Source organism: Pagrus major, chromosome 18 (genome assembly GCF_040436345.1).
Source record: "Pagrus major chromosome 18, Pma_NU_1.0".
Classification (NCBI taxonomy): Eukaryota; Metazoa; Chordata; class Actinopteri; order Spariformes; family Sparidae; genus Pagrus; species Pagrus major.
In genome coordinates, this window is record NC_133232.1 from 24917537 (window position 1) to 24938558 (window position 21022).

Below are 21022 nucleotides of genomic sequence, written 5' to 3' on the forward strand. Positions count from 1 at the left end.
GGGCGAGAGGGTATTTGTGTTCTGGAGTCCTGAAGAGACAAGCCACATCACGGTGAGTCACACTTTCACAGTCTTTAGTTAAAATGGGACATTGTGCTGCTGTCTTAAAATAAGCGGACGAGATTGGAGCCTCTGAATGTGAGGACCGAGAACATGTCGAACCTTTTTCTGCCTTCACCAGATGATTCATGTAATTAAGTGCATTGTTTCTAAATAGGATATGTATTTGTTAGGATTAAACCACGCACACGAATACACTCTCAGCACGTTTGCCTTACACCTGCTTAACATTCTGCTTATGTAAGGTCATAAAGGTGTAAAGAGGGAGGATAGTAAACCCCTTGATCAAGTGCTGAGGATGTGCATGTATATAAAAATGGCTGCTGCCGCCCAGAGAGACTGTCATCTGAGACGACTACCTGACTCGGCAAGGACAGTGAGGGTGAGAAAGAGAGAGAGAGAGAGAGAGAGAGAGAGGAGAAAATAAAAGACAGAAGAGAGAGGAAGAAGGAGAATGACAGCAAAAAATACCACCAGACTCAGCACTGATTGCAGTACTACAGCACATACAACACACACATGCACACCTAGACACCAGCACATTTAACACGAGCGTCTATTGGCAGTCCTCATCTTTATGACACTGAATATTGTTAAATAATGTTAAATGATGCCAAATTGATTTTGAAACTTAATTTACACCCTTTTTAAAGCCAAAATCTTGTAGCTGTAGCTCCTAAACTAAGAGCGCATGCAGCCCATTTGAAGTGGGTGCACGAGCCTGACTGCACGTTGAGGGTGTAAGTAATGTCTTCTCAAATCAGTTTTAACAAAAAGAAAATTACATTACACATTATGGTACAAGTACGTCAAACGAAGAAGCTGCTGGAAGACCAGGGAGCAGTCTTGGTCTGGCCTCTGGTCTTCATTTACTTTATAAATGGCAAAGAAAAGCAGAAAATCCTCACAGATAAGCAGCTGAAAACTGAAACAATATCCTCAAAAATTTCCTCTCAATTGATTAAATTGTTGCAGTGCTGTGTTGGACTAAAGAAAAAATATAAATAACAATCATGCATGCTGACTGGCTCACTGAAGCTGAAGAGATTTATAGTGTAGGTTTCGAAATTTGGCACCGAAAAACAAGGCATCTTTTGATACTCAGTAATATTGAAGCAATACAGTCGGTACCATAAGAGTATCGAAGTTTGGCGCCAGTTTCTGTTCCTTTCAGTGATCGAGCGCTTCCTCATTTGCTCCTGCCTAGCCTCGCTCATCCCTCCTCATTCACGTCAATCTGCCTCAATCCGGATCAGCGGGAGGTGCTAAAGTGACACCCTGACCAGTGCAGGCCCGTGCAGAACGAGGGCCTCTAATCCTCTTAAAGGACAGACCTACACTGCCTGCTTTACTACTACAGTGCTGAGGGACGCTTGTCAACACTGACCTACACAACCAGCACTCACTTCAACAGGCTGAAAAAAAAAGACAAATTAATTATGTATTCTTTCTCATGAACACGACTTTACTCACAGCAGCGCTGCTTAATATCCTCTATTGACTGCAGTGCAGTGTGCATTGTTTCCCCATTACGCAGAAGTTAAAGTACAGTGAGGTAATCGCGCTGTAACGACTTCACCCTCCCAATGTATTGGACAAAGTTTTAAAATGCTTCGTACAAGTGTGGCAGATGGCCAGAAATCTGCTTCTTGTAAGATCTTCACAAAAGTCTTCGCTTGTAGAAGTTTCCTACATATTTTAGAGAGCTGATCAAACTAAGGTCTCTGCAGCTGGCTGTCGAGGCCAAGGTATGGATCATTCGGTTGCAGGAGCACATTCATCATCGTTAGCCGTATTGATCAGGTCAAAGTTGCTATTCTTCCTGTCCCTGCCAAAGTTTCCCTCCCTTTTCTTTGCCTTGTCGGGTCAAACAGTCCGATACAGCCAGGAGCAGCCGATGAAGTGTATCACAAACAGCAGCTACTGAACACAAAAACACAAAAACATAACTTGATTTAGTCTGCAACACATCCCTGCCCTCTAAAATCCCTTTTACATAAAACAACCATGAACATGTAAAATATAGCCACGGTTTGAGAGTATACTTTCAGCAATAGATAATAAACCCTGTCAAGGAATGATCAGATGCTCTACAAGCTCAGTGCCAGCATATTGATTGGCTGACAGAAACAAAACACAGTTGAGGGCAGTCGTAAGTCTTGAGATCTGGTCAGGATTCAATGCTGACCAGCTCTGCCTCCCTGGGGTTCGACTGAGCCCTCCATTCTTCATTCTGTCCCGAGCGCTCCCCTGTTTAAAGGGCAGGCTAAGCAGAAAGTGCACCAGCTGCTGCAGAGTCGTAGCAAACATGCAGATTGTAGCATATTTATGTTGAACTCTTTGTGAATCCTGTTTGCGATATGTGTGTTGTTCACGACTTCACTCCACCCATCTCTTTTTCTCTCTCGGCCTCTCTTGTTCTCTGTTCACATATCTGATTATTCATCGTATTCAAGGCAGGCGACACGCTCTGAATATAAACGCAAAGCAGACGAGATGCTAATTTAGTCGGAGCACCATTCTGCACAGTCCGACAAGAGAGAGCTAAACTTTGAACAGCTTCTTACTTCTTTTCTGCCTCAAAAAAATCCTTCCATCTTCTTTTGTTTTGCTTGTTTGGATTACGCCCCTGACTCATATCCTTCACTCTCTTTGTCCCTTTAGATAAATGGAGGAGAAGGAGCGATGTAGGAGCAGGTCTCCAGCTCGGAGGGCCAGTCGGGTGCAGCAGGTGGTGGGAACGATAATACGTCGCACCCGAGAGTCACTTAGCAGGTACATCCTCTTCAAAGCTCAGTACATTTTTGCAAAAGTAAAAAAAAAATGTTGCTCCAACGAGTGTGCCCCACATTTAGCCTGTGTATTGTTCTATTTTCACACATGAATACTGACACATCATGGGTCACTTCAGCTGGTCAGGGTGTTTTGAGTGAGAAAATGGAGTAGATGTTGTTGGGAAAACAACTGAGTTTGCAGTAGAAAATGTTGGCAGCACACAGTAGCAGAAAATGCTGACCCCACACAAACCACTGCATCGATAACAAATAAAACAACTTATATAGTGAAAAGAAAAAACCTAAACAATCAGGTTTGGGAGAGAAAGTGAAGAAAACAACATCATCCACTTCTAGGCCGGCTGCCAGATCCTGTAGGGGGGGAAATTGTGGGATATGTGGTGTACTGTATATATTATATAGCTGTACCGATTTCATTATTAAATAGAAGAAACATTGAGAAAGAATATAGTTCTTAAACTGGTACGAACACTCACCAGATCCCCTCCCCACATCCACACATTCAGACACATGGCTACATTTTAAAAACCTGACTGTCCCTCTCTCACACACAAACACACCCCAGAGTGAACCACAAATATGCTTTCAAGAGCCCGTCATTCCCTTGTTGAGTGGTTTCTCATTCTGCAGTGCAGAGAGGAAGCCCAGTAAACTCCCTGTTAGTCATTCTTGGGAAAGAGTCTCATAATGTCATGAGCAGCTGACCAGGACAGCAGGCCTCAGGGAGACGATGTCAGGGTTTGATTTAAACACAACATACACACATACTGAATATTCCCAGGGTGCATCTGAGCGGAGGATGTGTAGCAGTGTATATGACGACCTCTGGCTCCTGAGTAGACTGTTTCTGAAGATGTATACAGTAATGGCTACATGGCTTGTTAAGCTAATAGCAACATTACATCAGAGCATCATTTCCAGAGTGTTTGTTGTTTTTAGGCATGTTAGCGGAGGCAATGTTGGTCTGTATGTTGGTCGGTTCACCACTTTGGTTTAGACTGAAATATCTCAACGTTATACTGGATGGATCGCCATAAAATTTGGTACTGATAACCATGTTTCCCAGAAGATAAATCTTAATTATGTGGGGGATCCCCTGACTTTTCCTGCCACCCTCAGGTTAAAGTTTTTACTTATTCATTGAAACAGCTTGACATCTACTCGATGTAGCGGCACGAAATATGGTAGAGACATTCATGGGCCTCAGTTGATGAATGGATCGGGATCACAGAGCCATTTTTTCGAGTCACTTTTAAAGCAATTTGTAGGTAGCAGCCTCTTAAATTTGAGAATATCCTGCTCTCCTTTTGTTTTGTGTCTTTGTAAACTGAATCTCTTTGAATTTTGGACTGTTGAATACATCACCTTGGGACAACAAAACAACTTTCGGTCATGACCTAATAAAGAGTGCAATGATTTGAGAAGAAAAAAAGATTTTCTGTACAACTGATGAGCGTAAAGGTTCATGCACACTGTCAGTTTCATGTAGACAGGTGTGTAGGAGGAATTAACCATAGATAAGAGAGCTCCTGCACACTGTCCTTGCAAAAAACTTTATTGTAAATACAAAGTTTTTTGCAAGTAGAAGACAAGAACGCTCTCTTCTCCTCTACAAATTGCTGAAAATTGACAGCGTACAGCAGTGAACTGTTTCTCCCTTGATCTCCCTGAATTTATGTCTTGTTGACCACAGTGTTTAGTCTCTTTGGGGAAAAAAAAACATGCACATCAATAGGACACAGCCTAGGAGTTGAAATTGCCATGACATGCAAACTTTTCATATGTTAGAGAAACAGAGTTCACAATAATTCATGAGTCAAGTTAAACCAAAAATGACTCATTCCAGGCGTAAGACCACAGGTTATTCAGTCCAACAAAAGTACAGTGATTAGTTACACATTTAGAAAAAAAAGTGCAGTAGTGGAATCACAGCAAACCAAACTGCTCGATGTCCAAGAGGAAAAAGGGAGGAGACTTTAGAAACTACTTTAGCAAGTAGCAAAGTACTGTAAATCTATATTATTTAGCTTGACAGTATAATCTGATCCGATCACATTATTATCTAATGAACATGAACACTTTTAATGCAAATGTTGTAAGCCTTAGTTTAGTGTTCTGTTCATATTTTTCTGGGTTCTAATTTTGTCATAATTTCGCACCAGAACCAGCAGCAGAAAGTTTCAACATCAGGTGCTAATAAAGTACAAAGGGTTCTCATCAGGTAACCTGTAGACTCTGCTTGACCTCCTCAGAGAGCGGCTGCTCGGTGATGGCAGGTCGCAGCGCTCCAACAGTCTGTCCAATCAGTACTTCCAGGCCAAGCTCACGCTGCAGATCACCAGGGACCCGGTCCTGGACAGCAGCACTGGACATGGCTTCACCCTCACCACGGACCCACCCCTGCTGGTCAGGGACGTCGCCACAGGTACACGGGGTGTTGTGGCGGTGATGGCGTGTGTGTCTGGGTGGATGAGTGCACTGTGTTGTCCTGCTTCCTCTCCAAATGGCCACCTGGTTTATGCAACAGTGCACCGCTTGGCGCAAGACAGATTTACACACACACACACACACACACACACACACACACACACACACACACACACACACACACACATACACTCTCCTGGCATTCAAACTGCGAGGCACGGTGCCAGAGAAGCCACAGAAACAACAGAGCCACCTGCTCATCCTTTCTAAATTCAATCACTTTTCATTTAGGCCACTTTGATAGGAGGGAGAAAGAGGTAGAGCGAGAGAGAGAGAGAGAGAGAGAGAGAGAGAGAGAGAGAGAGAGAGATGCTGATTCATTACTTTTTATCTATCTTGTAAAAAAGCTGATAAATGCTCTGAGGAGGGTCCCAACCTGCCACCCTGCTCTCGCTATCTGCTGCCAAAAAGAAAGAGAGCGAGACATGGAGAAGGAGAGAGAGAGAGAGAGAGGTAATAACAGAAGACACGATTTAATAGAGGGATAAGATGCCAGCAGGAAGACCCAGCAGGGAATAGACAAAGACCAAAGTGCAAATACGGCCAAAGAGAGCAAAAATAATGAGTGTGAAAGTGTGCAGAGAGCAGGGGAGGGGAGGGTGACGCCTTTGGGTGTAGGAGGAGTCAGTGATGTCCGGGCGGTGTGGAGGTTGAATGTGGAAGGGAAATTGGTGGATGAAAAAGAAGGATATAGAAAGAAAGAGGAGGGAGGGAGGGAGGGAGTGAGCATGAAATACCGCAAAGATCAGGATATTGGCAGAGTTGACATGAAAGCTCGACGGGGGGGTGGTGGTGGTAGGGGTGGGGGTGGAGGGGTTTGCTTGTCTGGCAGTGGAGAGAGAATGTGTGTATGTGTAGCCGGCATGTGTGTTGTGTGTGTGCGTGTTTGCGTGCAAGCTTGCAAAGCAGTTTGGGATGCCGTCAGTGGGTCAAAAATCAGGGACAGGCGAGGCTTTGCCAGGCAGACGGGGGTGTGTGAAAATGTGAGTGCATGGGTGTGTTTGCACATACATACACTGAGTATGTTTATGTATGTGTGTGTGTGTGTGAGTGTGTTAGAGTAAGCTGAAACTGCTGCGCCTCAGTCGTGCTCTCTCGCCTGAAGACAAATGAGTATAAATATAACTAGAGAAAGCAGAGCGGAGCCGAACTGGATGAGACCCAGAATAACTAACCCCTCACGTCCTGGAGAGCTCAGCTGAACACTGTTGAGTCAGCCATGTTGAATAAGCATATGTGTCATTCTGTGTGTGTGTGTGTGTGTGTGTGTGTGTGTATGTTTGTGTGTGTGGGCGTGCGTGCATGCGTGTATGTGTGTGTGTGTGTGTATATCTCCCTTTATCCGTACAGAAAGTGCAAGCCCACGTGTGCAGCTGGGTTTTTGTTTTATGCAAGCGCTCACTGTTTTCATTGTGTGTGTGTGTGTCTGTGTGTGTGTGTCTGTGTATCTGTGTGTCTGCATGTAGGGAGTCCTGCAGATGGGATTCTGTACCCAGGGGACCAGGTGCTGCAGATTAATGATACAGTGCTGGAGGATTTGAGCGACGAGCAAGTGGAAAACGTCTTAAGGTGAGAAGAAACATATATCTATCTATCTCACCACATGAAAAACAAGGCGACATTCAGAATATAATAAATTAATAAATAAAACCATGATTATTGAGCTCAAACCCACATGACGCCTCTATAAGACAAAAGAAATACATTCAACCAGTTAATTTTAAGGTTTTAAAGGTGCAATATGATTGGCCCCCTATCAAACCCATACTCAGAACAAATAGGGGGCAGCATATCACAAGAGTACTGTTGCTGCTGTTACCTAGTTAGCTCAGTTAGCCGTGCAGCTAGCGGTACGGACTGTGATCTTGGATCACCAGGGAAGTGTTGCTGCTTACACCACTAGCTTTGGACTGGGATAGCTGGCTAGCATGATAACCTCAGTAGATATCTCTTCAACATAATACGTAGTAGGGGTGTCAAGATATACCAAAAGTAAAATATTGATATTGTGTTAATGATACACATAAGATATGTAATGGTGTAATATTACATATAATGTGTGTGTGTATGTGTGAGAGAGAAAGGCTTAGCAAGTTAAGAGCAAAGGTTAGAGGAGAAAGTGCTTACTTGACAACAGAACAGAAGGATAACGATCTCTGCGTGCTTGTGTTTTTTTTGCTTGTGTGTATGTGTGTGTGTATTTTTTCTCCGCGCAGGGACTTGGAGGATTGTATCAATGTGACTATCCTGCGGCACATGACAGTGAGTACAAAGAGACACTGATGACCACCCCTTAACACACATTCACAAGTCACGACACCATCCTTCATTTAAATACTGTACAAGCTCGCTGTGTGTTTCCAAGCATGTGACTCTAAGCTCACATCTTCTGACAGGATTAACTGTCTTCACATCGCTGTTAGATTGTGATGTGCCAGTGTAAACATGTGTGCTTGATTACAGCTGTGTCTCAGAGTTTGTTGGATTAATTGTGTCGTTGCACTGGTTTGAGCTCAACAAGTGTGTGCGTGTCTTAATCCGCGGCCCTGCCTCACATAATGGACGTGGTGTGTGACTTTTTGTTGCAGAACCCCAAGTCATCCATCATGTCGGCAGAGAAGAGAGCTCGTCTGAGGAGTAATCCAGTTAAAGTGCGCTTCGCAGAGGAGGTGGTGGTCAACGGGCACACTCAGGTGGGAGTGAAAGCTGTTGTGAGCCACTGATGAATCACTCTCATTTCTGGAGCGCTCACACTTTTGATGAGTCTTTACTTGGTCTTATTTTCTAAGCTGTCACGCAGCCTTTTCCTATTTTATCTTTCCTCGTTTGATATTGATTCCTGTCTAACCACAATGATATCTCTCACTTCTCTCCACCAGGGAAACTCTCTTCTCTTCCTGCCCAATGTCCTGAAAGTCTATTTAGAGAATGGACAGACAAAGGCCTTCAAGTTTGACAATACCACCACTGTCAAGGTATGTATTAAACACATATTTGATATTTAAGATATAATACGTAACATTTCTGCATTTTAAGCTAGGGTTGGTCAGTCACTCTAGAAGCATGCTTTGTTATATTTATAGAAAATCTTTTAACATCCCGACAGCAGTCAATAAATAAAATGCTTTGACAAATAAAAGGAAAAAAACAGTGACTGCTGCAGGTCTCTAACAAGTCCATCCCGTTTTCATTTGGTCCAGAAACATTGGACAAACTACCTGTCTGTCTTTCTTTGTACCTGCACTCTGCCATTTGCACTCATTTCGTGTGAACAGAGTCTTGCACAGGGCTAGGCGGATGTATAGCTAAAGCTATTAGCAAGCTAGTGGCACGAGAATGGCAGAGAAAGTGCAGCCAAAATTTCACAATGCAAACATGCTAGCTTGACAGCAGTAAGTTCCACAGTAGCCATGTTTGTTGTTTATGTTCATTATGATAATATTAGGGTTTTTCTTACATGTGAGTGAGACAGAATCTGACTTTCAAGTTCCAATTACTTCCCAATAGGGTTAGGGTCAGGGGTTCCCCAATAGCCTTTTCGGAATAGCGGGGTCTTTAGAAAAAATGGGAAACCACGACATTACGAAGAATGGAAGTCTATTTTCGGAACGGGGTTTCGGAAAGGCGGGGTGTAACCGCGTCATTCATGACGAGTTACATTCATGGTGGCTATTTTGCTTGCGTTTAGATGATTGTGGCATTTTGGCATTTAACAAAGTTGTTTGTTCATGTATTTATTTGTCTGGCTCTGATGGGAGGGGCAGGGATTTTTAAGGTTGGATACTTTAAATTTAGTTTGCCCTTGTTGGTTTCTACATTCTCAAACTAATAACCCAACATGACCCAAACTCCAGCTTTAGATTTCTAAAAATGACTAGACCTTTGTCGTATATTTTGTGAAATTGTGGACTAAATTTTTACCTCAGAGAAATAAAGGTGCGTTTCATTTGGTCACCTTTCGCTATAACTACCGGGGCAACATCAGAAAATACATCAGTGAGTGAGGAAGGAAAATGGCCAATAAAACTTCAATACCTTATGTACATTTCTGCCTTTTGTCATCTGCAAGGGAAAACAACTCCCATGATCCCACACTACTTCAAAACATCATTAAACTACGCCTTTTGTTTTCATTGTTTCCATCGAGAGACCCCTAGTGGCAGAAGTGATATGCTGTGTGTTTAAATCCAAGAAGAGAGAGGACAGTAAACCAACAATTCTAACCTATTATATAAATGTTTGGACTGGGTGTGTACTGATAACATTTACTGTGTCACTTCTGATGAATCATGAATGCAGGATGGGTAATCTGATGATGCATCTTGTTACTGCTTGGCCCAAGAGGCGGCAGCATCATTCTTGGGCGGCTGACGTGTTTGTCAATACCAGTGTGCTCTATGAAAGCCAATGAGAAGAGATGTGCTATACGTTCATTTATATGACAAGCTGAATAAGCCGAATGCACCTATCTTGATAGCAATAAGCAACAATTAGATTAAATCAAGACTTCCGATTGAAAGATAAATGACGTTATTTCACTTTTACTTAATATAAATAGCTAAATTTCACTGTGGCTGTTCCTTGACCCCCTCACTTTCTCAGTATTATGAGACCAGAACGAAAGCATTTCTGCTGGAAGGCTTCCTTGAAAGAAGTGGGTGTATTTTGCAATTAAGCACGCCAAAATTATGGTGTGATTTCCCAAGAGCGTCAGAGTGTGGGTAGGCCGCTCTTAGCTGTTCTCAATGGTGGAATAATACAAAAAAGTATTAATTATATAATGCACTTTCTGGAGGAGGACGTTATGAAACATTAACAAGTGATGAGGAAGAGGATGCAGTGACTCACAGCTGTTAGAGTTGTTTTGTTGGGAGGACAGAACTGGATTGTAGTGAAGTGTCGCCTCTTAAGTCCATTTGTGGATGTGCAGTCAGAGAGATACAGTCATCATAATGAACTAGGAGGTAGATCATTGGTCTAGTAACTCACCGGTAGTCATCTTCATGAGCACATTATTACTGTTAAAGCAGGTTTTGTAGGTGTATCTCAGTTTGTACTCCCAGGCTTGAAAGGGGAATCAAATTTGACCATCTGCCATCAGCAGCCTGGGATGAAACTTGTTTGTCTAAGGGGGTCTGAACTGTTGGTCTTTCACCATTCCAGGACATTGTTCTGACTCTGAAGGATAAACTGTCCATCCGGGCCATCGAGTACTTTGCCCTGGTGCTAGAGCAACAGTACAGCATCACCAAACTACTGCTGCTGCACGAAGACGAGCTCATACAGAAGGTGAAGAAAACAAATCCACACACAAAAACATGCAAGAGTTGCTTATGGCTGTTTATATCAGGAGGTGATGGAATGTAACTGAGTACATTTACTCAAGTACTGTACTTAAGTATAGTTTTGAGATACTTGTACTTTACTTGAGTATTTCTATTTTCTGCTACTTTTTGTTTCCACCCTACTACATCTTGGAGGCAAACATTTTACTTATACTCCACTACATTTATTTGATATTTTTAGTTACTAGTTACTTTGCAGATGCATCAAAGCTAAAGTAGCAATATTTAAAATTAATTTATTCCATCAACAATCGGATTAAAAGAACAACAACTGATTTCCATAATTGGATCTGATGATTGGCAAGGTACTTTACTTGAGTACTTCCATTTCTGATACTTCTGATATACTTGCAGTCCACTACAATTTGGTGGGACATATTCTACTTTTACTTAACTTTAGTTACTTGGTACTTTGCAGGTTACATGCTGCATAGAAGCCAAAGTAGACAGTTATCAAATTAATTTATTTGGATTAAAGGGATTAAAGAAACACTAATTCTCATAATCAGAACTTTATGTCTTTATACGTCTAATTTTGTGTCTTCTCCAGGTGGTGCAGAAAAAAGACTCCCATGACTACAGATGTCTGTTCAGGGCGTGTTTCATCCCCAGAGACCCCACAGACCTGCTGCAGGATGACCCTTCTGCCTTTGAGTACCTCTATTTACAGGTCAGAGAAGCTAATTCTCTCCCTTATTCAAGACTTTGTTTTGTTCGACCTCGATCTGACCCTTTTCTCCTTATTTACATGTGCAAACCAAGTCTTAATGTTCAGACAGTTGAATATGTCAAATGTAGTTGTATATCCGTTGTTTAATAGATGTAGATGATCTAGCAACTTTCTCTAGTGTGCTCTAAAAAACATTACAAAAATAGATCCATTGGGAGTGCCACTTATGTCATGTTGATTTATTGTTCTATGTGGAGTTTTTGCTTCCTGTTGTGTTTGTTTTTACTTCATAAATGGCAGTTTGGGTGTCCCAGTGTTGGTTTACTTATAAAGATGCTCATGAGCTGTGTATTTTGCATTGTCTGACATGGTGTACGTTGGTGTATTATAAAACTAAAAATATGCTGCCCTGTCCAGTTGTACAGTGGTATGTTTACTGTACCGTGAATGCGTCTGCATTATGCTGTGATTGTGTGTGTTTCCAGAGTGTTGGGGACGTGCTGCAGGAGCGTTTTGCAGTAGAGATGAAGTGTAACACTGCCCTCCGCCTGGCTGCCCTGCACATGCACGAGAGACTAGATAGTTGTGGACAGACCAGAGCCTCTATCAAGAGTATTACGTGAGTCATATGTGTTTGTGTGTGCGTGACGCTTAAGGGTCACACTGGTAGGACACTTCTACCCTGACTCCAGCGCTCCTCATTACAGGTTTTGTGGGTTGTCCATCTAGAGGTTCGAGCTTGTTCTACTGCTGCAATCATTGTAATTTGTGGGGATAAGGGTGCACGCTGAATGCCCTAATCTATTAATGTGATTGAAAAATGTTTTGTGTGTTTTCATAAAGGTGTGTTTATCCGATTTCCTGTGTTTGGTTCAAAGGTTTCTTAATGTGTTTTTGAACTTTGCCTCTTTCTGTCTCTCTCTATTACAATTTAAAGCTATAAATGCACAAACACATACTGTAAGCACAGTTCAATTTCCATAATGATCATCTCACTGACGCCCCCGTGATAGATTAATATGGTTATGTACGTACGTCATTGCAGTCATAAATACTCTGTGTAATGCAGACGCAGGCTTTTTTCACCTGACATTAAACTGATGATGGAGTCGTGGTTACAGTTACACTGATGGGGCATTTAATTAAAATACAGTATGGCTGTTAGTAACATCTAGTGGCAGCTGTGGGAAAAAAAACATTAAAAGATTTGTTCGGCTTTGTTCAATTTCACTTTCTGCTTTAGTTGGCATTGAGGTAACAGAGTTCTTCTTTTCATCCCTCTGTGTGTGTGTGATGATGATGACAGGAAGGAGTTTGGCCTCGACAGCTTCATCTCTCCCACGCTGCTGGGCAACATGAGGGAGAAGGACCTGAGGAAAGCCATTAGCTACCACCTGAAAAAGATTCAGTCCCTGCTAGAGCCACGCCAGAAGGTAGAAACAGACTGATGGACGAGTGGAAGGAAGCATTGAGATGCGTAAAGGAATAGATAGTGACAGTTTAGTCGTTGCTTTAGGGTACTTTTTAGCTGACGCTTACCGTGACTGCTAATCTCTGTGTGGTGTATGAAGTGACAGCAGGTTGGGAGACTGATAGATGGTGGGAGGGTAATTAAAAAGGAAATAGCAGGACTGGGGCTTGGACAGTGTTTCTGGAACATATTTCTCTATGGAGAGCATTGTTTTGGTCAGTGACTCAACCAGGACATTCCTCCTGGTTTTCTTTCATTCCTCGTCTGCGTCCTGTTCTCATTCTCTCTTCTCCACGTCCACCGTGGCGTTGTAGGTAATTTCTGCAACTCAGGCTCGGTTGGCCTACCTCACTCAGTTGGGAGAGCTCATTTCATACGGGGGACGATCATATACAGCTACAATGATGGTAAGTGTTAGGAGCCTGATGTGCTAAAGTATGCACCATAAACCAATTTAATGTCATGGTTCGGGGTTTTAAGTTCAGGCATTTCCTAGGTTTTCTCCTCATGTGCCATGTTTTGCTTTACACTTCCTGTCTTTGTCTTTTTCCTGCCTTTTCCCCCGTTCACCTGTTTCATTTGTTAATTGAGTATTTAAACCTCTGTTTTTCGTCAGTTTGTCTGTGTTTCCTGTGTCTGTGTTTTCTTCTTGCGTGTCCTCTATGTCCCATCTTTCGTTCCCCATGGTTTTCTGGTTTGTTCTTGGTTTTTTCACCTGCTTAATCATTGCCTGCATTTTGATTTTTGGAGTCCAGCGCTGTTATAAAGCTCGCCCTCGGTTTTTCAACCTGCCTGCGTCTGTGTTTGCGTCTTGCTTATGTCTTGGGTTTTTGCTATCATGTCATTATTCAACACATTTATCTATGTCGTTTTCCTTTTTTATTCTGACGTATGCTTCCTCACTCTCGCCTCCGCTCAGCTTCAGGACAGGGAGGTGTTAGTCAGCCTGCTGGTGGGAGCCAAGTATGGGATGAGTCAAGTCATCAACCACAAGCTCAACGTGATTTCTACACTCGTGGAGTTCAGCAGCATCAGCCGAGTGGAGTTGCTTTCGGAGTCGGACAAAGTCAGCCTACTGCGCATTTCTCTGCACGACATGAAGGTATGGAAGTCATTGGATTCATGCAGATGGTCATCAAGATACTGGGCTCTATTATTCATAAACACGTAGGCACTTATACACTGACACAGATATGGAAAAATGGATATTCACTCACCGCACCACATTTGCACCAAAGCTCGTGCTAGAGTAAATATAGGTCAATCATTTCTCCTCCAATACACAAACAGTATACAGCCTAAGGGGGTGTGTGGTAGCTATATAAAGCTAATTCTCTGGACTCAAAGGTGACTCTCTGTCCCTCTTTCTCCCACTCCTTCGCCTTTTCTCCCTTACCCTTTGGCTTTAATCACTACCGCTTTACCTTATCTTCTGCCTTGCCCTCCCCCTCTCAGCCATTTGCCTTACTGATGGACTCTCTGGCAGCCAAAGACTTAGGGTGTCTACTGGGAGGCTACTACAAACTCCTGGTGGATCCCACTGTCAGTGTCTTCCGTCTGGGGCGCCCAAAAGTGAGGGTGCACCGGATTCCTGCTGAAGAAGGTGTGTGTGGAAGGTTCGCCGTAGTAGAGGGCGTGTGCTATGAATCCCTATCAAGTGAGCAAAAGTTGTTTCACTTTAAATTATAACTTTCTGGCTCTGGCCTTTTTATAGACATATTTTACATCACCAGCCAGTATGGGTACGGTTAGAAAAGCCATTGACCATCATAATTTAACCTTTATTCTGCTCTAATAATGGACTAACAATTTTTTTGTCATGCTTGTCTGGTGTTGGTGTTATTAGGTTATGTGTCTCGCTGCTGTAGTGACTCCGATGACTCAACAGATGAGGATGACCCAATGGATTCTCAGAATTACAAACGCCCAGACCCAGCAAGTCAGGACTGGGAAGAAAGGAGGAGAGAGGAGGAAGAAAAAAGGCGAGAGGAAGAAAGAAAAGAGAGAGAGGAGCACAAGGGCAAACAGGAAGTGAAGATAATAGTGACAACAGAAGGTAAGGAAAATGAGGGTGAAGAGGAAGGAGGAGCAACAGGAAGTGGTCTGCGTAAATTTAGCATTATGGATGAAGAAATGAACCTGGAGACCACTTGGTACCACACTGACCCACGGGTCACCAGCAGCTTCTCCAGCTTGTCTAGTGGCTCGTTGAGTGCTGCCCTGGAGGACAGCAGTACTGCAGCCAAAGCCTCATCTCGTCGTGGACCACGCACAACTGAGGATCTACCAAGCTTGGACGTCCACCACCCCTACCTCCTGGAGCCAAAACGCCATCAAGGGCCCCTGCGACCCACCAACCTCAATTACCGTGGCAATGACAACTCTTGCCTTTGCTTTGCTGAGCTCTCCAAGGCCGATTTTCTCCCGAGCCCGCCTGAGGCCACTAGCGATGATGACAACGATGATGATGATGATGATGACGAGGAAGAGCGTGGAGTGGAGAAACTTAGGCGCATTTCTAAGATCCCCAGTTCAAGAGATTTGAGATTGATTGACAGCATGCCCTTTGATAGATCACCCATTAAAAGAAAGAAAAAGACCCCTCCCAAAGTCCCACTGAGGACGAGTTCAATTCCTGTGAACAAAGCTGGACAGGCTGAGCATCGCCTCTCCAGGGACGAAGAGGGTCTATTCCTGACACCTTCACCCAACCCTAAACCAGCTCTGTTTGTCAAAGACGCTGTCTCAGAGTCCGAGGACGAGTTTTTCGATGCACAGGAGCGATTTACTCCCCCAGTTCCTGATCTATCAGGTTTGTTTACAGCTTGTTTGTTCTGACTTTGCAGATGAATAACATCCTTGTCACGTTTCCTTTAAGACACTTTGTCTATGGCAGCATGTTTGGTTTTTAAAATGTGACATCACAAAGACATTAATATGATTAAATTAGTATAAATCCACTGACGCCTTTCTCCTTCTTTTCTTTTGATTTGTCTCTGTCTCTCACAGACGCTGAGCTGGCTGACCGGCGAAATGCTAATCGGTTGAGTGGAACTTGGAATGGTCTTCCAGGTCTGCCAGGGAAAGAGCTGTCCTCCCCCCTTGCCAATAAAGACCAATCCCCTAAAATCAAGAAGGAATTGGAGAAACTTAAAGGCCCCCCAAATCAACTTACCAACCAACAGCCAAGTCCAACAAAGTCATCTCAGAAACCTGAAGTTAAGGTCAAACCACCACTGGCACCCAAGCCCCAGCTGCCTCCCAAACCTCAGATCATTCCTCCCAAATCCCCCCAGCATGGGAGATCATATGCCCACTGCAACGGGGATGCCTCTGGACGTCTGTCCTCTGAACTCCTGGAAATGGAGCCAGACACCATGGAGTTCAAGTCTGTCACATCTGGGGCAGGTGGACTCCCTCTGTCTTCACCTCTGATCACAGCAGTGAGGTGCAGCAAGCAACCATCACCAACTACAACACCAGAAACTGAGAAAAAGGCAAAACGGCAGGAAAACAACACAAAACAGAGTAAAGATCTGACGCATGACAATGGAACGCATGTTGTTTCCAATAATAAATCATACAACCCTGATGAAAAGGAAACTCCTAAAGTTGAGGGGAAAAGCAATGGGACTGCTCTACCCACAAAAAAGCCACCAAACCTACCCGCTATCCCGCGCTCTAATTCAGGTACAAAGCTAGCTGTTCCCCCTCCTGTGCCCCCCAAACCCACTTCTCCCATCAATTTCCATCCCTTATCACTACCTGCTAGCTCTCCTGTTTCCCCAACTGATCCAAGCAAAGGGATCTTTAAGGATAGCATCAGTCCACCAAATGGCATCCTACCTTGGAGCAGCCGCAATGGCAGCATCCAGTCAGGACCCAGGAGGGTCTCTCTGAGTCATGAAAGCCTGTCACCCAAAAATACAGACGCACCTCTCACCCTTACCACCTCCCTCACCTCGACCAACTCCACAGGTGTTGGGGGCCTAGAAAAGAGAGAACCCGGAAGATCTGGATCAGGATCAGACCTGAGGACCAGCTCTTCTAGCCTGGGAGGCAGACTTCCAGCTTCTGCCCTGAGAGGGAAGATCCAGGCTCTGCCTTGGTACATGACGCGTTCCCAGGAGATTTTGGGAACTCTGGATTATCCCTCTACTAGCTCCATCAATGGAGACACATCAGGATTCGGCTCTGGTTTATCTGTTGCCAGTGGCTTGTCAGATTTAAACAAAACCCCTGTCAAGGAAAAAGAGACGACTTTGTCCTCAAAATCAGGATCAGGAGGGAAAGGGAACATTTTAGAGGATGGAGCTGAGGTTGTCATAGCCACCATCAAAGAGGCTCAGGACGTGGCCTCGCACATGAAAAAGGCCAATGGGACAAATGGCTCCCACCCTAATCTGAGTTTTAAAGAGAATAGCGTACACCGGGGAAGTGTTTCATCAGAGCAGCCTCAGTCACGGCCCCATTCTGCAGTGGGGTTGGGAGGTGTGACCAACATGCAAATTGGAGGTGACTCACCAACCTCGTCACTCGCAGATACTACTCCTCCACAACAGCACCGGGAGGCTTGTGGCTGCCGCACCGTTTACGCCAACTGTTTCAGTGGAGACACTGAGGATGGTGTCAGCTTTGATGAGGAGCTAACTGTTTACGAGTTCTCCCGCCGTACGCGCCCCAAACCTACACGACCCGCACCTGCATCTTCCCCTACAACACCCCCTCCTACAACACCCCCTCCTAACCCCAATATTCTGTCACTGCTCAAGGACAACCCCCGTCCACTTTCTACCTTCTCCACCGCCTCCTCTGAACTCAGTCCCTTAGTTTCATGTCCGGTTTCCCCCACAGTCTCACTTGGTTGTCCTCTTCGTTCACTTACAAACAAGAATTATGGCGGACTGAAAGGAGGTTTTACTTCCCTACGTCAAGATATAGACCAACTTCTGCTGGTCTTAGAGAGGGGAGCACTTGAACAACCCCAACAAACATCATGTCAAGACTCAAAGCAGGATATTACAGGCATAAAAGTAGGGCCTGACCTAAATCACAATGGAACGGAAGGCAGTACTACCCCAGCACCCAGTCCGACTTGTAGTGGGACAAGCACTGCCACCATGACAGAGGCTGAAAGGAGTCTTCTCCAGGCAGAGGCTCGACGATTGGCATCAGGTTGTCAGCGGGCCACACGTGTAGGCTGGGCTCCTGATGAAGCCCTACGTTCATTATCTAACAGCTTCAGTGCCCTGGTTCAGTTGTCAGCAGCTTGCCTACGAACAAACCCCTGCCCTGGTTGTGAAATCTGCCATAATGTGAATCTGGACCGCAGGGACGACGACGATGACAGCGAGGAACCCATGGACAAGCTAAAGGAGATAGTGAGTCTGTACCGGGAGTTTGTTGGGGCTGTTGAGACAGCTGGAACTGGTGCTGGGAGTAAGAGTGTGGGCCTCGCTGGGTCTGGACAGGGTCAGGGGGAGAGTGATGGGGTGAGGCTACTCGCCAAACGCTGCACTGTACTCATCTCCTCTGTATTCGCACTCACACAGCTCTTCCGGACACACACACTAGACACCTCGGACACGCCTGGACACGTCCCTCTCAACTTTTGATCTGTGAACTTTTACCTACTAATTACCCACTGACTCGAGGTGAGACAAAAGGCAACAGCACAGAGTGATCTGGTGTGTAACCCCTGTGTTCTTGTACAGTAAGTGCCATGCACACCACAGCACACAAACTTCAACCCACATTACACATACCCACATGGAAAACACATACACCAAACAGAACCCTAAACGAAGAGAGGAAACGTCGTCATTTGGCCTCTTCTTGGACGCATATGGACTATGCATTTGTACATATGAATTTTATAATTATCTTATAATTCTCTTATTTTATGATACAATATGTGTATGTATGTAAGGATGAATTACCCGTGTATGTATTTATGTATTTATTTTTACAATATTTGCACCATGGTCTGTGATGTGCAGGTCTCTGATGAAAAAAAAAAACTATGGATGTCACTGGAATTTTTATTTTTCCTTCTCTTTGAGACAGTATTATGTTATCTTTTGCTGCTTTAAAGATTTCTCCACTCTACAAGGTGTAATCTGTAAATTGTCATTTATCAAGTTTAGTATGACAGTACATTTTACTGACAAAATACTGAAAAATACACTTTATCACTCTTGCAAAATACAGTTATTAACTGATTTGTTTTATATGTGCAGGGACCGCACCTTTTTAAGGATTTAGTTTTTCAACATTACAGTCACATATTAATGGGATACACAACTATACCATTACAAAGCAGGGAGAGCACTTTTGACTGTTACAGATTGCACCTTTTTATGAGACACATACCCTTGTGTAAAGTGTTTTTTCTACCCTTTCCCCAGTCCTGACTGACTTTGAGTGAATGCTTCTTGGAAATACTCCCATTACCCAAATGTATGCAGTATTATAACATTAATCTAGTTTTCATCCAAAGGACATTACATATACAGTACGATATATTTTCTGGGAATGTGTGGATGAGGCCCAGGGAGCAAAACTGGGGACCTTATTTATATAGTTAAAAAAAAAGTTTTTGACTCGGCACAAGGGTGACTGTTAAACTATGTCCAGATGTAGCAAAGATCCAAAGTCTTAAAACACTGAGCCACAACTGTTCCCCACTACGGTTTCCTCTTTGGGCACACCACGTTATTAACAACATACTGACTGACAGATGGACTGACTGCTGTATGCTGGGGTCAGAAGTGTAGATATACATTTATATCTTTGTCTCCTATTCTGTCTCTACCTTAGTTTATGGCTATGCAAACATAAACTCCCCACCACCCCACACACTGTATTCTTGTTTTTTTGTGCTAACATTAAAAACAACAATAGCTGCATTATGTTTGTCTGAATATAATGGGTGCTTTCTTTGTTTGGAATGTTGGCCTTTGTCTTGTTTCGGGAAAACTTACTGCATTATGGATTGCAACGTTCTGCAGAGTTGCATGGTATTAACATTTTTGTCTATATAAAGACTCCTGTCTATACTGATGTCTGTGAATTGTCAGTAAAAGGATTACATTGCTCGATCAGTTTGCTGATGTACAGTGTTCACTAGCTCGTCCATATCACTTGATGTCAACACATTTAATGAGAGATTCGGTTCAGAGGATTTGCTTGAGCTGCCTTCAATAAACAAAAAAGCAATTAAGCTGAATCAGTCAGCAGTTGCTTATACAAATATGATAAGGGGATTAGCTGAAGTGTTTGGAGATAGATGGTAGATTCAATCTTCCAAACAGATTATTGAGGAAGGTTTTGTCAAGGTGGCCATGCTTTAAAAAAAAAATAATAAGAAGGCAGTAGTCTTTTTGTGAGATTTCAGAGCTTCCAGATGCCATGAAGGTAATTTCGTTGCAGTGTCCATCAAAGCACCAACATCAAGACATACTTTATGTCTCAGGAGCATCTCTAGTTCATCAAGCAGGCCCAAACAGGGACGAGTGCCTGTGTCACCTATTTGTTTTGTTTATGTATGGTAAACATTCTACCGACATTTCAAAGAGGACAGTGTGTTTCTTCATGAGCAGTCACTTTTTCCGTACCCACATGCATTGAAGTTGATGTACCAAGAAAATTTATTGTTTGGGAATAAAATTACACATTGACCTTAACATTGTTGAACATCTGGGTGTTTGGGTTTTGTCCACATACTAGTTATCAACTAATTTAATGTACCAACCTCCATGTATGCTAAATAACCTAAATATTGTCTATTGGGTCTAAGTGCACCGTGAAAATCCATACAGCAGCACCAGAGATTTCGCCTTTTTTATTCCATGCATTCTTCCTCCTTTTCAGCACCTGGCGCCTCCATTACCCACAATGCAACTTTGCCACTGAGTGATATCACTGGCAGAATTTATCAGACTACATACAGCTTCCTCTGGAGCCACAAAAGGCTATTTTTTTCAAATATGCAATGATATAAACTGTGTGACCTATAAACACACTTTAATGTGTAAAATTAGAGTTACACTTAAACTTTACCAGCCTGACCTAACATTAAACCCAGGGCTGAATATTAAAACAACAGAAAAAAGAGAATGAAGATTTGAAGATATACCTCTGGAGTCTAAGTAGCCTCAACTTGCACTTTCACTAAACAACTGATACAATTAAT

General features: G+C 43.5%; 1 protein-coding gene across 1 annotated transcript; it reads left to right on the plus strand.

Annotated features, from left to right (window-relative positions):
• Positions 1-18620, plus strand: frmpd1b (FERM and PDZ domain containing 1b). The gene is made up of 16 exons (XM_073487197.1): positions 1-52; positions 2725-2835; positions 5108-5280; positions 6809-6911; positions 7559-7604; positions 7931-8035; positions 8222-8317; positions 10506-10631; positions 11238-11357; positions 11843-11976; positions 12664-12790; positions 13143-13235; positions 13748-13930; positions 14284-14485; positions 14675-15640; positions 15838-18620. Exons 2-16 carry the CDS (start codon positions 2729-2731, stop codon positions 18441-18443), a joined length of 5187 nt encoding a protein of 1728 aa, XP_073343298.1. The 5' UTR covers positions 1-52; positions 2725-2728; the 3' UTR covers positions 18444-18620.
• Positions 18621-21022: the final 2402 nt, after the last annotated feature.

Excerpts from the sequence above, each read along its gene's own strand:
- frmpd1b (XM_073487197.1), top strand. The coding sequence starts at position 2,729 with ATGGAGGAGAAGGAGCGATGTAGGAGCAGGTCTCCAGCTCGGAGGGCC. Across the intron at positions 12,791-13,142 it reads TGCTAGAGCCACGCCAGAAG|GTAATTTCTGCAACTCAGGC; the intron begins GTAGAAACAGAC and ends GTGGCGTTGTAG. Across the intron at positions 13,931-14,283 it reads TTTCTCTGCACGACATGAAG|CCATTTGCCTTACTGATGGA; the intron begins GTATGGAAGTCA and ends TCCCCCTCTCAG.